The sequence below is a fragment of the Epinephelus moara genome, chromosome 12, assembly GCF_006386435.1.
Source record: "Epinephelus moara isolate mb chromosome 12, YSFRI_EMoa_1.0, whole genome shotgun sequence".
NCBI classification, from domain to species: domain Eukaryota; kingdom Metazoa; phylum Chordata; class Actinopteri; order Perciformes; family Serranidae; genus Epinephelus; species Epinephelus moara.
Window position 1 is genome coordinate 28,225,053 of NC_065517.1, and position 13,771 is coordinate 28,238,823.

The 13,771-nt window shown below is 41.5% G+C and overlaps 1 protein-coding gene across 2 annotated transcripts in view; it reads left to right on the forward strand.

The window, feature by feature from the left end:
* Positions 1–5,807, forward strand: part of LOC126398456 (potassium channel subfamily K member 2-like) — a 55,771-nt gene extending 49,964 nt beyond the window's left edge. For both annotated transcript variants that reach the window (XM_050057813.1, XM_050057814.1), the window contains exon 7: positions 4,103–5,807. In XM_050057813.1, the coding sequence (XP_049913770.1) occupies positions 4,103–4,456 (354 nt within the window). In that variant the 3' untranslated portion in view covers positions 4,457–5,807. The remainder of the gene's footprint in view (positions 1–4,102) is intronic.
* Positions 5,808–13,771: the final 7,964 nt, after the last annotated feature.

The window sequence follows — 13,771 nt, forward strand, 5'->3', positions numbered from 1 at the left end:
ACCTGGTGAGCACAAAATAAACTACAATACTGTGGTAATGTGTTAAAACCAGACCTTGGGTTTAGTACATTACGACATTATAAAAAGAAGATATCCATGATTAAGAGTATGTTGGGGTATCCATCTTGAGATAACGATTTTTTTGGCTGCAGTTAAACCATCAAAAAGACCCTTTTTCTGATGGTTGAATAGATTCAAAGAAGAGTCATTGTTCAGCAGCCACAAATAAAATATTGTAGGCAGAGGGACATTTGCAGTTAGCTCACAGGTGAGATCACATCCGTCTCCCCCTCGTAGTGATAGAGTAATACCTCACAGCGTTTCCTAGTTCACTCTTCAATCTGAAGTGATGAATTGCCGTGGTGGTGGCGCTCCTGTGGAGAAAATGCCATTTCGTGCAAGAGTTGGATTAAATTTTTGGTGTGTTTCCAGCAGGTGGCTGCAGGGTAATAAGATAGCGTGGTATTCTGGCGGGTTTGTTATTTACATGTTAAAAGGTTGGAGAGAGCCACATATGAACGTTCAAATGCAATCTCCTGTATAAATCAGCTGCGTGCACATCTCATTTCTTTATTCTATATAATGCAAGAAAGTAGAGTCTAGGGGGGGAATGCAAGAAAGTAGAGTCTAGGGGGGGTATGTGGCAATCTGCAGTGGGAATCCTCGTGTAATTAGGAGTGCAGCCTTTGGAGCCTGTGACTGAGAGAAGGTTTCAGTGGGAAGTTGATGGTTTGGGGAAGGTGGGGGGAAAACGATCAGGCAAAGAAAGTGAGAAGAAAGAAGAGAAAGCACGTACTTTAGTGTTTGTGCTCTAGTGTGTGTGTGTCTAATGTGCGCACACATACAGACACACCCCATAAATTTTAACCTGAGTACTCAGAAGTCCACTTTGAACAAGCACACCTCAGAGCCTCACAGATAATTAAACAGCCTGGAGAAAGAAGCCTAATGCATTATGAAGGGGAGATCAATGATGTGTTGCTTCTCAGGGACCATAAACAGACAGACAGTGCCCATCAGACACAGTACATAGTCTCCAGAAACCTGGGCCATCAGGTCACACACATACGCATTTCGTTTTTTAATGCTTGAGGCCGTGAAGTGAAGTGATGGGTGGGGAAGGTGCAAGCATGTCTACACCGTATCTGTATCACAACACCTCTCAACAGCAATAGCTTCTGACAGTACCACTGTATAAATTCAAGTGGAAATTACAAAAACTTCTTCACTTCTTATTCACAAATGATCCTACACACAACAGCAAACTTCTTAGGACAGCATAAGTAGCTCCTGAATAATGAGCCTGTAGGCATTTTCTGGCCGAACAGCTCTGGGGACTCCCTGAGAGGAAGTGCCCACTGAGGAGCTCCTCCGAGGACTACATAACCTTCAAGGACTCTTTGCATTCACACCATCAATACGGAAGCTACAGTGACAAAGGCTGGCTGATGAGTCAGAATTGCCTGATACTCCCACCATCACACCAACCGACCTCACTGTCGGTCCATTTGTCCGTGTTGTCTTCTGTTTTGTCTTGGTTTTTTCATTATAAGCTGTTGTATTTGTTATGTGTTGTCTGTTGTCAATGCAGCCAATGGGATTGGCTCAATCACTGTACATTCAAGGTTTCTCTTGTGCTGATAGAGTATCTACTCCGAAATAGAGGCTTAAAAAGTCCCTCTAGAGCGTTCCCAGACCTACAATCGTTCCTATGCTGCCTTCAAATGGAACTCGTGAGCTCATGGTCACCACATGGGAAGCCGTATTCACAGTTTGCCTCTTAAGTCAGGAGAGTACCACTGCTAGGCAACAGCAACATGGACGCTACTGTTGGCACCTAGAAGCCACCAAAGCTAGCAATTTAGCAAGCAAGCAAGGGGGTCATGTCAGAAATGCGAAGGCATTATGACAGACGAAAAAGATGAGGCTGCTGGGAATATCAACATTTTCCTCTATATAGCCCTTTCCCACACAAAAAAACACTTACCACTGGCTAACATTTGGCTGTTAAATACAGTGGGAGAGGCTTTAAATCGGCATTCATACCCAGGTGAGGTGACTCTGGAGTAGTCACGGTATTTATTGCCTCTGGCTTCGATCAGCATTGATGGAAACACAACACCTGGGTGAACGTATTAATTTTAGCTCCTCTACCGACGAGATGCAACAATGCACCACCACAAAATACCGCCTGTTTCCACTCAAACATTGATCCAAATTAGTCTGCCCTGAGTTTGAGAGACTGAATGAGTAAGAGATACATAAAAAGTAGTAATCACCTTAACGTTTTCACTGGTCTCTATGCTCCTCTCTACTGACCTGTCTGTGACGTCAGACATGACACACCAGAAAAGAAACCCACACACAGAAAGACATGCTCGTCCGCTGCGGAGCCATGTACACAGCTCTGATCTACTGGCAATGGGAAAGGAGTCTATAGCCTATTTTTAGCGGGTATACCCACGTGTTAATAACCTGCGTACATGAGCTAATGTTGGTGGAGCAGGGGTACATGATTAAAATCACAATATATCAACTGACCATTCATTCTTAAATTAACGTTCATGGCCTCCACCATTTCTGAAAATGTCAGCAAACACGTCACAACTTGCAAACTCTGACCTTTCAGGACATTTCATTTGATGAGTTTGTGAACACCACAACAAGGGGGCATTCATATGAATTCTTCTCAGGAGCACAGTAAACACTCCCAGTGCTAGCTCTTGTGGTGTGGACACAATAAAAACGGGCTTCTTAGAGATATGAAAAAGTTCCTCTGGCCCTAAAACATCTTTATCTCACTTCTTGGTTCCTGGAGAACAAAATCTGCATATTTTCTTGAAGACATTTTGGCAAATAACTGTGTTTGCTGTCTTGCCAAGAAAAAGATTAGAACATTGATACCACTCTCATTTGTCTGGTAAACACATGGCTTCAGCCTGCAGACAGTTAACTTTTTTGTTACCTACATGTTTTCGGTCTTTTTGCTAAGCTAAGCTATCTGACTGTTAGTGCGGCTTCATCTGTAATGTACGGATATGAGAGTGGTATCGATCTTCTCATGCAACTCTCAGCAAGATGTTCAAATAAACACAAGAAATTTGTGCTCTAGAGAAAGGATCAGCACTCAGTGAATAACCTCCTAAGCCCTATGATAAGCTATTATGGCAAGGCTTAACTATACAGACCAGTGAGCAGTGATAACTAACATGTCTTTGGGGTCATCAGGTGGGAACCTCCTTTCACCAGTGTTTCGTCTAGTTGGTCCCACGACACCTCCAGGAGGCTAGACAGTGATCTCCGGCGTCCCAGAGACACTCCCCTAATGCCAGGTCTTACTGCTCCCCGCACCAACCCAACAACCTCCTTTACCTTACTTACACATGGCTTTCTCAGCCCAAACAACACTGCCACCTTCAAACCCAGGCTCCGTTTATGCGAGCTCCAGGTAGTGACCATGCAGATACTACCTTTCCTAGGAGAATGAGCATATCTTCCAAAATGCTGAACCATCACTAACAATCATTCCTAAATAACTCAGGAATGAGTTGAATCAGATTCTAAATAGCACGACACTGATAAGTATCTATACCTCGTCACATCTGCCGCAAAGAAAATATATTATTTTTAATAATTTATTTTTTAAATCTCAACATCTGCAGTTACACTCACATTTACTGCGAATAATATATGAAGGTCATGTGTATCATTAATTGGAGAGCAGCCAAAGCATTTAAAAAGAAGTCTGTGCAAATGAACAGTAATGGCATTTAAGTTCACATGAGTGAACTCCATTAATCATTGGTCAGTTGTTGACATTTAGGTGGTCAGTTCTATTAACCTATCATGTCTGACACCAATGAATGAATAATACCTTTAGCCTAAGAATAGGCTTTCGTGCATGGTAGATCTTTGTTAACCATTAAGGCACCAAAAGGTGGGGGTCTAGGGTCTTGTTGATGAGGCCTACTGCAGTCGGGAAGAAACTGTTTTTGTGGCGTGGCATGCTAAAAATGTAGCATGTGTGGATGTTTTGCTGTATAGGGAGGAAGACGTTGTGCTCAGTCACCTGCAGGCATTAATCTTCTGTGTCTCTATACAGGTTGGGGAGTTTCGAGCTCACGCAGCCGAGTGGACGGCAAATGTGTCAGCGGAGTTCAAAGAAACCCGGAGGCGACTCAGCGTTGACATCTATGACAAGTTCCAGCGCGCTGCATCCATCAAGCGCAAGCTGTCATCTGAGCTGGGTATCAATACCATCAACCAGGAAATGACTCCTGGCAAGAGGACGCTGTCTGCCAACCTGTGTGAGGATAAAGAGGCCTACCCCAACATGGCTCTCTCTCTCAGTCCTGTCCCAGGGACACTCGCCAGGAACGGCAGCCTCTACCTGAATGGCCTCAGCCCAGACTACGCTGATCGGCGAGAGATCGCCATCATTGAAACTCTCAAATGAGGAGCAGCATGAAATGAGATTCAGGAAACTGTGTGAAACATGTCTGGTGGTGGACAGAGCTTATAGACACATACACACTTTAGTGCTTATTGACTGAGCATTTGTGATACAATACCTGTGCGTGCGCATTCATTAAGTGGATTGTGCTCCAATCATTGATTAAAAACCTCGAGAGTGACTTCACAGAGATCAATCATCAAGCTCCCTCTTTTCATGTGCGTGATTGAAACTCAAACAAAAGCGTATGATGTTCCAGCTCTCAGGTCCCATTCATGCAACAGAGAACAGACTTCCTTTCATTGTGTCCATGCCAACATGATCGACAGCTGTGCTAGCGATTGAGCCAAATCAGAAGTGTGCTCCAGACTGGAACAAATGATTGTATTTAGAGGCATGAGTTTAACAAACTTATCTAATGAGCAGGAAGGAAATGAACGCCCATATTGTGGTAGCAGCGCACTGGACATCTTCTCACATAGCCACAAACAAGCCCGTGAACACACAGGAGGTAAATGCATTCATCAAACCTAGAAAGCAATAGATGCATCTGTGCTCATCATCTCTTTGAATTTCCAGAGGCCCTGAAATCTGCATCAGATAAAGAGGATCCTCACTGCTGAAAGCACTTCACAATCAACAATGAACGCTTGTTCTTGATGAGGCAGCAGTCCTGCGCTAACACAAAGGAATGTGGCTTTTCTCTTTTAAGTTTACACCTCTTCCAGTATGAATTTATATGCCTTGCATTTCACCGATCAGTCTGCCCTCGCTTAGGAGACGAATGTTGATGCTTTTGTTCCTCCATGACTGACATTCAGCTTTTCACCCTAAGGAATAATCCACTTGTGCCTTAGCAAACATGTGAGGATGGTGACGCATGAAGGACTGAGATTCGCTTTGTCTGTCCACTCATACTTGTTATATATGTTATATATATATAAATATATGAGCACAGTAGTTAAAAAGGACATATTCAGAAGGCATCTTGGAATAAAAACAGTATGAAGAAGAGGCCAACAGATGAGGAGGACATGGACTTCTTAAGTTATTTAAAGAGGAATCTACAGTATGCATGGCAACCGAGTGGAAAAACTGTTTCTTAACAACTGGGAAAATGTCAGCTTTCAGTCTGCCAGTGTGATTTAGACGTTTCCTATCAGTCTTAATATATTGAGTTACAACCACACAGTGCCAGGCTCACTTATCAGACCCCATTCTCCCCGATACCAAAGTAACTATCCTGTTTTAAGGACTTCTGTGTGATCAGAAGGATCAGGAGTGCTCTCTGTGATTTCTAGAAATTTAATCCACTGTTTTTTTTTTTCTTTTATCATGAAATTGAAACTTAAAACTTGGTGTGACAACACTGTCTTTTTTCCAATTGGAAATAAATCCTGGCATGTACAGTACTGTAGCAATAAAAGCGGTATCTTTACCTTACTGCTTTTTATGTTGCAGCTCTCGTCACTACCTTCAGATATAAAGGACGGGAATATTCCCTCAGCTGTTGAAGATGAGATCCTTTATGTCTCGCCAATGATGAATGTACACCATCAGAAACCTTTATTTACTGTATATCACTGCAGTGACTAAATTATGAGGATTTTAGAGGTGTATGAGTTGCATTGATTTAAATAAACACCTCTCTGCAGCTGATTTGGTGTCGATTAAAGATTACAAAAATGGTAGCAGTGTCATGGCACAGCAAAAATTTATTTCATACTTTAAACAGGCCCCTTAAAATGAGAATTTTCTGCAAGGATGGGAATGGATTGCTTCATGCATTATGCAAGGATATTTTAGGTTCTGGTGTCTCCCAGTTGAGTGGTTTGGATTGTGTGTCTCATGGTGTTATTCAGTGCTTTTAACCAGCACGACATGCTGGAATATTCTCAATACGTTTGACCGTGCTATTTACAGTTTGTAGCATTAAAATGCATTTACAATACATTTACAAGACAGTATACCATGTGGCAAACCAAGCCTACTTGTCTGCTAAACCAAATTACTGTAATACCTTGGTCGTCATGTAGAAAGGAGTGTTTTGTGTTAAAAATGTGGCAGGTGCACCAGCTCCTTAGTTTCAAAACATAGTCTAGTGATGAGGTGGAGATTTATACATCACTAAATTTAAACAGCTTGCACCAAGCAGACTTGGTCTTAGATTAGATGTAGAGATTCCTTTTTACTAAAAATGTACACCCATTTGATGTAAAAGTCACATGGCTAACTAAATTTACTGCCAAAAAGTGCATTAACTTGCTAATTTATTACCCACTGAGAATGATGACTACAAGAGGTAATGTAAGTATTAAACACATCTGACCCGACGCTTAGCTATTTATTAAAGATTTTAAACTACGTTGACAAAAATGACACAATAGAGCACAAACTAAAAGATATACCAATACAGTTACACTAAATAACCAAATAATGGTTAGCATATTTCCCCACTCATTTTAAACTGCGAAAACTAAGTCAGAAAAACACACCTCCCTATCTTTGCATTATGCATTGTTAAAGCTTATCAGCATCCCATTTGCAAGGAAAATATGTTGGAATTGTACGTTTCTGCAAACCATGGATACATTTGTATCATTATGTAAGTGATGGAGAACAGGAGCTGACTTTGTCATCAGTAGGTGATGGTTGGTGTGTCACCCTGCAGACCACTGTAAAAGACCAGCAAATGACAAAAATGGCTATTTTATGGCGTGTCATCATTGTGATCCCAGTGGTTTTTTGGCCACCACAATGGGTTTTTTGGCAACCTGTTGCTTTCCACCAGCAATAGTTCCACGAAAAGTGATTGTTTTTTTTACCAAGCTATTGCTGTGTCTCCAGCAAGGATTGTGATGTGAAAAATGGATGATTTTTATGAGACCTCAACGGCTTCTCTAGCCATGGTTGTGTCACCAAAACAGTTTTTTTAACCCAAAAATGATCTCTTCCTTACCTTAACCAAGTGATACCTAAACATAACCATACATTAACCACAGCATTGTTTGATTTGATTTGATTTGTCAGAATAAACTTGAAATTTGTCTTGAATCTCAGGACATCAACTGTTTAACATAAATACACATAAAAACAAAAATAACTTTCAACCAAACATCAAAATCATACAACAAATGCTAGAACTCATAACAGACATTATGAAAAGTGGATGTGGTGCAATATATTACTTATTAACTATAACATTCAGTGTCCGACCCAGGATACTGAGAAACCATACATTGATTTAATAGGTTGACAGGCTCAGGAACAAATGAGTTCCTCGTGCAGTTCAGTCGAGTCTGTGGGACTCTAAATCTTCTGTTTGATGGCAAAAGTTGATATTCTTCAAATAATGTATGAGGTATCAGAAGTAATTTTACCAGCAAGAGACAATGTAAATCAAATTTTTGAGGTATCCACTACATAGTAACTTACAAATGTAAGGTATCCATGGTTTGCAGCAACTTCCAATGCCAATCATTTTTCTGGTGACAAGCTTAATATATCGCTCTGCCTCCTAAAACTGGAAATAAGATTATAAGTCATTACAGATGTTTACTAGAAACTAATTTGCACATCAATAAAGTCTTAACTAGCTAAGACATTGCCAGAGTTTACTGGCCCAAGTGTGAACTAGCTAGCCCTTATTAAGAAATCATGAAGGACTTTACACACACAATCAGCAATAGATTCACAATTAGCTGGTGCAGCCCAGTCTAGGACAGACTAGTAGGACAGTATTACCAGGTTGTGAGTTTGCTCTTTTTTCTGTTCTGAATCTCCTGGTTTTCTTAAAAAGGTTGCCCCAAGTGTGAGCACTGGCTGACGTACTGTAAGGTCATCAGCTGTCATGTGTAATCATGTCAAAGAGGAAACATGAAGAGATTGTGAAGCAAAGAGAATGAAGAACAGGATAATAAGGATGGGTGACTTTCAAACATGGTTGAGTTTCTGGAAAAAAAATATTTATATGTGTTCTTGTGTTTCTAAAAAGCAACCAATAGCATCAAAACACTGTATGTTGTACTGACTGGCAATACACTGACAGAAAGACTACTATACATTAATACCTGTGGGGAAGCAGTGTGAGATTTAGTGCAGCTGCTCAAAGCGAAGCCCCCAGAATTCATCCCATTGCGTTTTCTCAGTCAGCCGTGTGATTGACAGCCACTCAGAGGAGAGCTGTCAGTGCTGAAGAAAGTCGAGGAGTGCTGTCAATGACACGTTACATAATTTGTCAGGCTAAGGCCATATGTCAGGATACCCATGCATGATTGTGTTTACAGTAAGTGGTTGTGTGCATGAATGTACGTGTGAATGCGTGTGTGTATTGGGGTTTGATAAAACTCATTTAATTTCCACCCACAGCATTTTCACAGGGCCTCCTCTTCTGTTCCCTGGTGACAGTTTTTTAATTAAGTCTGTTGCTGCATCAGAATCCCAGTTCAAGCATGTTGAATGTACCTATTCATTCATGACGACAGAGATGAGCCTCATTATGAATGTAAGCACATTTATGATTTAACATTGTGATTTATGTACGCAGAGGAGTTCAATTAGCTCAGTGGGTATGCTGTGAAAACAGCTACAGGCTTTTCAAAGCCACCGGCCTTCATTTAATTAAAAAACACAACGCCATAAAAAACACGATTATGCACCAATCATAGTCGTAATCATCATAACAGATAGCACTGTTATGAAATTGTGCATCAGTGACATTAAGATCCATTTTTCATAAACAGCTTTGATTGGGTCAACTTCCAAAAATGTATGCATGAAAATATTTTTTAAATGAGACCCGTTATGTCAAGGCAAACAAATTTGTTAACTCTCTTTTCTTTAGAATTTCCCAATAACCTCTTCTGTAAAAACATTTGCTGATATACATGTGAGGGTCAGTGTCCACATTAAAGCCACATTATTCCATCAAGTCTTGCATGCCACTTTAAATGTTACTTCCAGTGTTTATAGATCAGATGTGTCTATAATTGCAGGCTCTGCTTTGATTTTGATAATATGGCAACCATGTGTTTCCAGTATGTTCAAATATTAATGTGGGTATGTCATTTCAGATCATAACAAACTTTTCAGAAGGTTTAGAATAAAACATTTTCTATGAAAAAAAAAAAAACCCTGAAGGTCACTGTTCTTTCTTTCAGCTGTTGGACAAGTATGGTGTATTTCTATATTTTACTCAACACATCCCACTGAAGGACCAAAAAGACAATGCAATAGTTCATCTCTCCTGTCTTGGGCACTCAGCCCAGAGCCCACTGGTTGCAACTGAAGACATAAATTGTTAAAAATGGTTCACAAAGTCATAGTTTAAAAAAGGCCAAGTCACTGCCCCAAACACCTGGGCACTGTAGTTTTAAGCAAATCTTACTCAAACAGAAGTAAATAATGTATTTGAAAGGGACTATTTTCAGTGGCGGATGAATACACATTTGGTGCTCTTATGAGTATTTTTGGTAGCAGGACAGTATATCAGGGATTGGCTCAAAACTACAGTGTCCATGTTCATGGCAATGAAGAAACATGCAACCCAGCGCAAAGATGTGATACATTTATGTCTTTTTTAAATAGTTTTAAGCCTATGTCACAGAAAAACAACCCATATCATGCATTAGCTACATACTGTATGCTTTACTTATTAGCAGGATCAGCTGATTGGGGCTTTCAGTCGTTTTTGGCAATTTTAAAAAATACACATCAAAGCAGTGTGTCTGGACAAAAATGGTCAAAAATACTTTTATAGTAGGATTCTGTTTTGTTTTGTACCAGCACACTGCATGGGTGGGTGTTAGCAAGTTGTTCAAGTATCTCGGGATCTTGTTTATAAGTGAGGGTAGAATGGACCGTGAGGTGGATCTGCAGTTTGGCGCAGCATCTGTAGTGATGCGGGTGCTGTGCCAGACCATCATGGTGAAGGGAGAGCTGAGCTGGAAGGCAAAACTTTTATTTTCTGGTCCATCTACGTCCTAACCCTCACCTATGGTCATGAGCTCTGGGTAAAGACTGAAAGAATGAGATTGTGGATACAAGCGGCCAAAATGAGTTTCCTCATAAGGCTCGGCTCAGCCTTAGACATAGGATAAAGAGCTCGGACATCCGAAATGAGCTCGGAGTAGAGCCGCTGCTCCTTCATGTCGAAAGGGTCAGTTGAGGTGGTTCGGGCATCTGATCAGGATGTCTTCTGGGCACTTCCTGCTGGAGGTGTCCGGACACGTTCCACTGGTAGGAGGCCCCGGGGCAGAACCAGAACCCGCTGGAGGGATGTTAGAATGTATTTTTACATCTCCACTGACCAGTGGATACTTGGTCAATACCCCTAGGGGATCATGTTCCGTTATGACAGACGTCATGGCGTCAGAAGTGCTAGGCTTACTGATGAATGGACAAGTTAGACTAATTTTAGTTGGCCCAAGGTCAAATTAAATATGTCAGAGCATCATTTTAAGAAAGAACTCTGTGATCGGCCTCATCCTTGAATTCTCCAGATCACCACAGAAACACCTACTCTCAAGGGATTAGATATGTCATCTGGCCAGAGAACACCTTGTGGTCCCCCAGGAAGAGCTGGAAAGCGTTTCTGGGGAGAGGGACGTCTGGGGTGCTTTGCTCAGCCTGCCGCCCCTGCGACCTGGCTCTAGATAAGCAGTTGAAAATCAATGTATGGGTGGATAATACATTGCATTCCTATACTTTAAAGTTTTTTAATAATTTGTCCAGGTGGGTTCCTACATAAGTCACTTATTTTGTCATAGAGAGTTTTGTACAGCACTTGTCCCAGATAAACAACCTGCAGATGGCTGTTCTGTGCAGCTCAATAAAAAAAAACACAATGACAGACATGATAATGGATCAGTGCTGACAAACTGATCTGAGTCACAAGTTACAAAGTGTTCTTCATAGCTCACAAGCACATCGTGGATCGAGAAGGCTGCCGCTCATGAGTTTCTGCACTGACGCCTTTGCTTCATTTGTGCCTGTTTGCCTCATACCTTTTGTTCTGATGATTTCTCTTTGTACTGTACAACTCTCCCACAGTCCTTCCTCTACTTTCCTATGACCCAGACACAGAAATACAACATGCAATCTGCGACATCAAGATGAAACTCACTCTGATCAGGGTCTGTGACGGTTTTCCTTAATGCAAGCTGACAGGTTACTTAATGACTCTAAAGATAGAGAGTGACATTGTGCGTCACATCACAGCCTCTTCCCTGTCAACAGACAGACAGGACCATAAGCGCATCCTTAGATGCTGCATTACACAGAGAGGACAGGACCCATGACTCTGTGCCCTTCAAATAGACCCAAAGAAACCAATAGATTTGAGCTCTTTGTTGGCACAGGAAAGGTGATTTTGAGTGTTAAAAAAATCCTTCAGACTCATTTCATTTGGTAAATAGCAAATGTACAGGCATTTATTTTGTAGAATTCAAAAGTTTTGTTGTAAGCAGTCTTAACATATTAAAGGGAAAAGACTTTACGATCTTACTGCATTAGTGAATCCACGCAGTAACTCAAAGCTTCAAACGGCTGCTTGAAATAAACTCAGATTCAAAGAGGGAGTATTTAGTATCCTGCAGACAGACGACCACAGAGCACGGTTGGAGGTTGGGTGGTTCATTAGTGATTCTGTCTACAGTGACATCAGAGAAAAACTGTGACTCAGCCACCAACCACTGGAGCTGGAGAAGTACATGGTGAGAGTGGTGGTAACCTCACACATCGAGAGGAAGCTGGAACTGTGCGTGGGCGAGTTGTGTGTGTCTGTGTGTGGGTGTGAGGTAGGATTGTGTGTATGTGTGGGTGGGTGGGTTGTAAGTGTGGGTGGAATGGCTTACTGTGACAGGTCCTTATTCAACAGTATTAGTCAGCTCATAATTGGCCTCATAGTGTCTTTTCCTTTGTCTTTTTTTTTTAAGAATTAGTTTCTTTGCACTCATTATGTCGAGCTGCTGTGACCACAGAATGCATTATTGAATAAGTTGGAGAGTATTGGTTTTGGAAATACTGTTTTGATTGCCTTCATTGTGAGACATCCATTGTGGCTCCCTTTTATTGCCGGTAGCATGTGGTGCCCAGCCACTGTATTGACGACCTCGGCTTAATAGAACGTGTGTCCATTATACAAACATGAAAAGGAAAGGCATGGGAGTTTCTTTGATTCTTTTAATCGGTTAAATTGATATTTGACTTGTCTCCAGAGAATACAGCTTTTAAGGAGTCATGTGACATTTTGAGACATCCATTTTTACACTTTCTTGTCAATTAGCTTAGCATAAATAACAGCAGGGGTAAACAGCTAGTGTGGCTTGACCCAAGTTAGACAAGACCATGTTATGCTTGTGCTTTGTGCTGGAGTCTTAACATCAGTTTCAGGGCCTCTTTTGTGTGTATATAAAGTGGAATGTGAGGTCCCCCCTGTAGCCCTTTTTACACTGCCTGTTCAAGGCAGGAATTTCACACCATTACTCCGTCTTGCCATCCTTTCTAAAAGAACGGAATTGCCTCTTAACCAACAGTAACAACACTTTATTGACGTCTGTGTAAAAAGAGAGCTGGCAAGACAGGTCTGACGTTATGGCGATGTGTTATGTCACCCCAGCCTCACTCCGAAGTCATTGAAATACAATGCTTGGGCAGTGACTTGCAGCGTCGGACACTGACGAAAAAGACTGTCCCGTCACTGTTACAGTTTAATGGTGCTTGGCAGCGTCAGGGGCAAATGGGACGGGACAAAAACGAGTACAAACACCGACTTTCACCTGAGAGAGCAGTGTTCAAGTCCGGTAAGATTATAAAGCCAAACCCTGTTCTTCTTTCCTAAACCTAACCATGTGCGTTTGTTGTTGGAGGAAAAAGAAAATGTTAATTTGTGTTGTTGTTTCGACGTAGTGCTTTTATTTTGAAAGTGACTGTATGTACACGATAAATTTCCTGTGAAAACAGAAGTGTATTTTGAAAGAAGACAATGCATGTAACAGGCAGAACTTGAAATGGCGTCCCAGAACATCAGCAACTCAGGGTACATTGCACATTGAATCTAGACGTGGAACAACTCAGGGTACATTGCACATTGAATCTAGACGTGGAAAGTCCATGAACGAACGTCCTTATGTGATGAGGTCAGAGTGAGAATGCTATGTGTGCGACCCACCGTCGGGAGATTTAAAAAGGAGCAGACGGTAACTAGCAGCTAACTCAAACAAGAAAGACAGCAGCTGAAAATATCTGCAAACTGGGTGGACAATGAGAATTGGGAGCTCTTCGCCCTCCAAGCAGAAGACGAGATTAGTCACCATACAA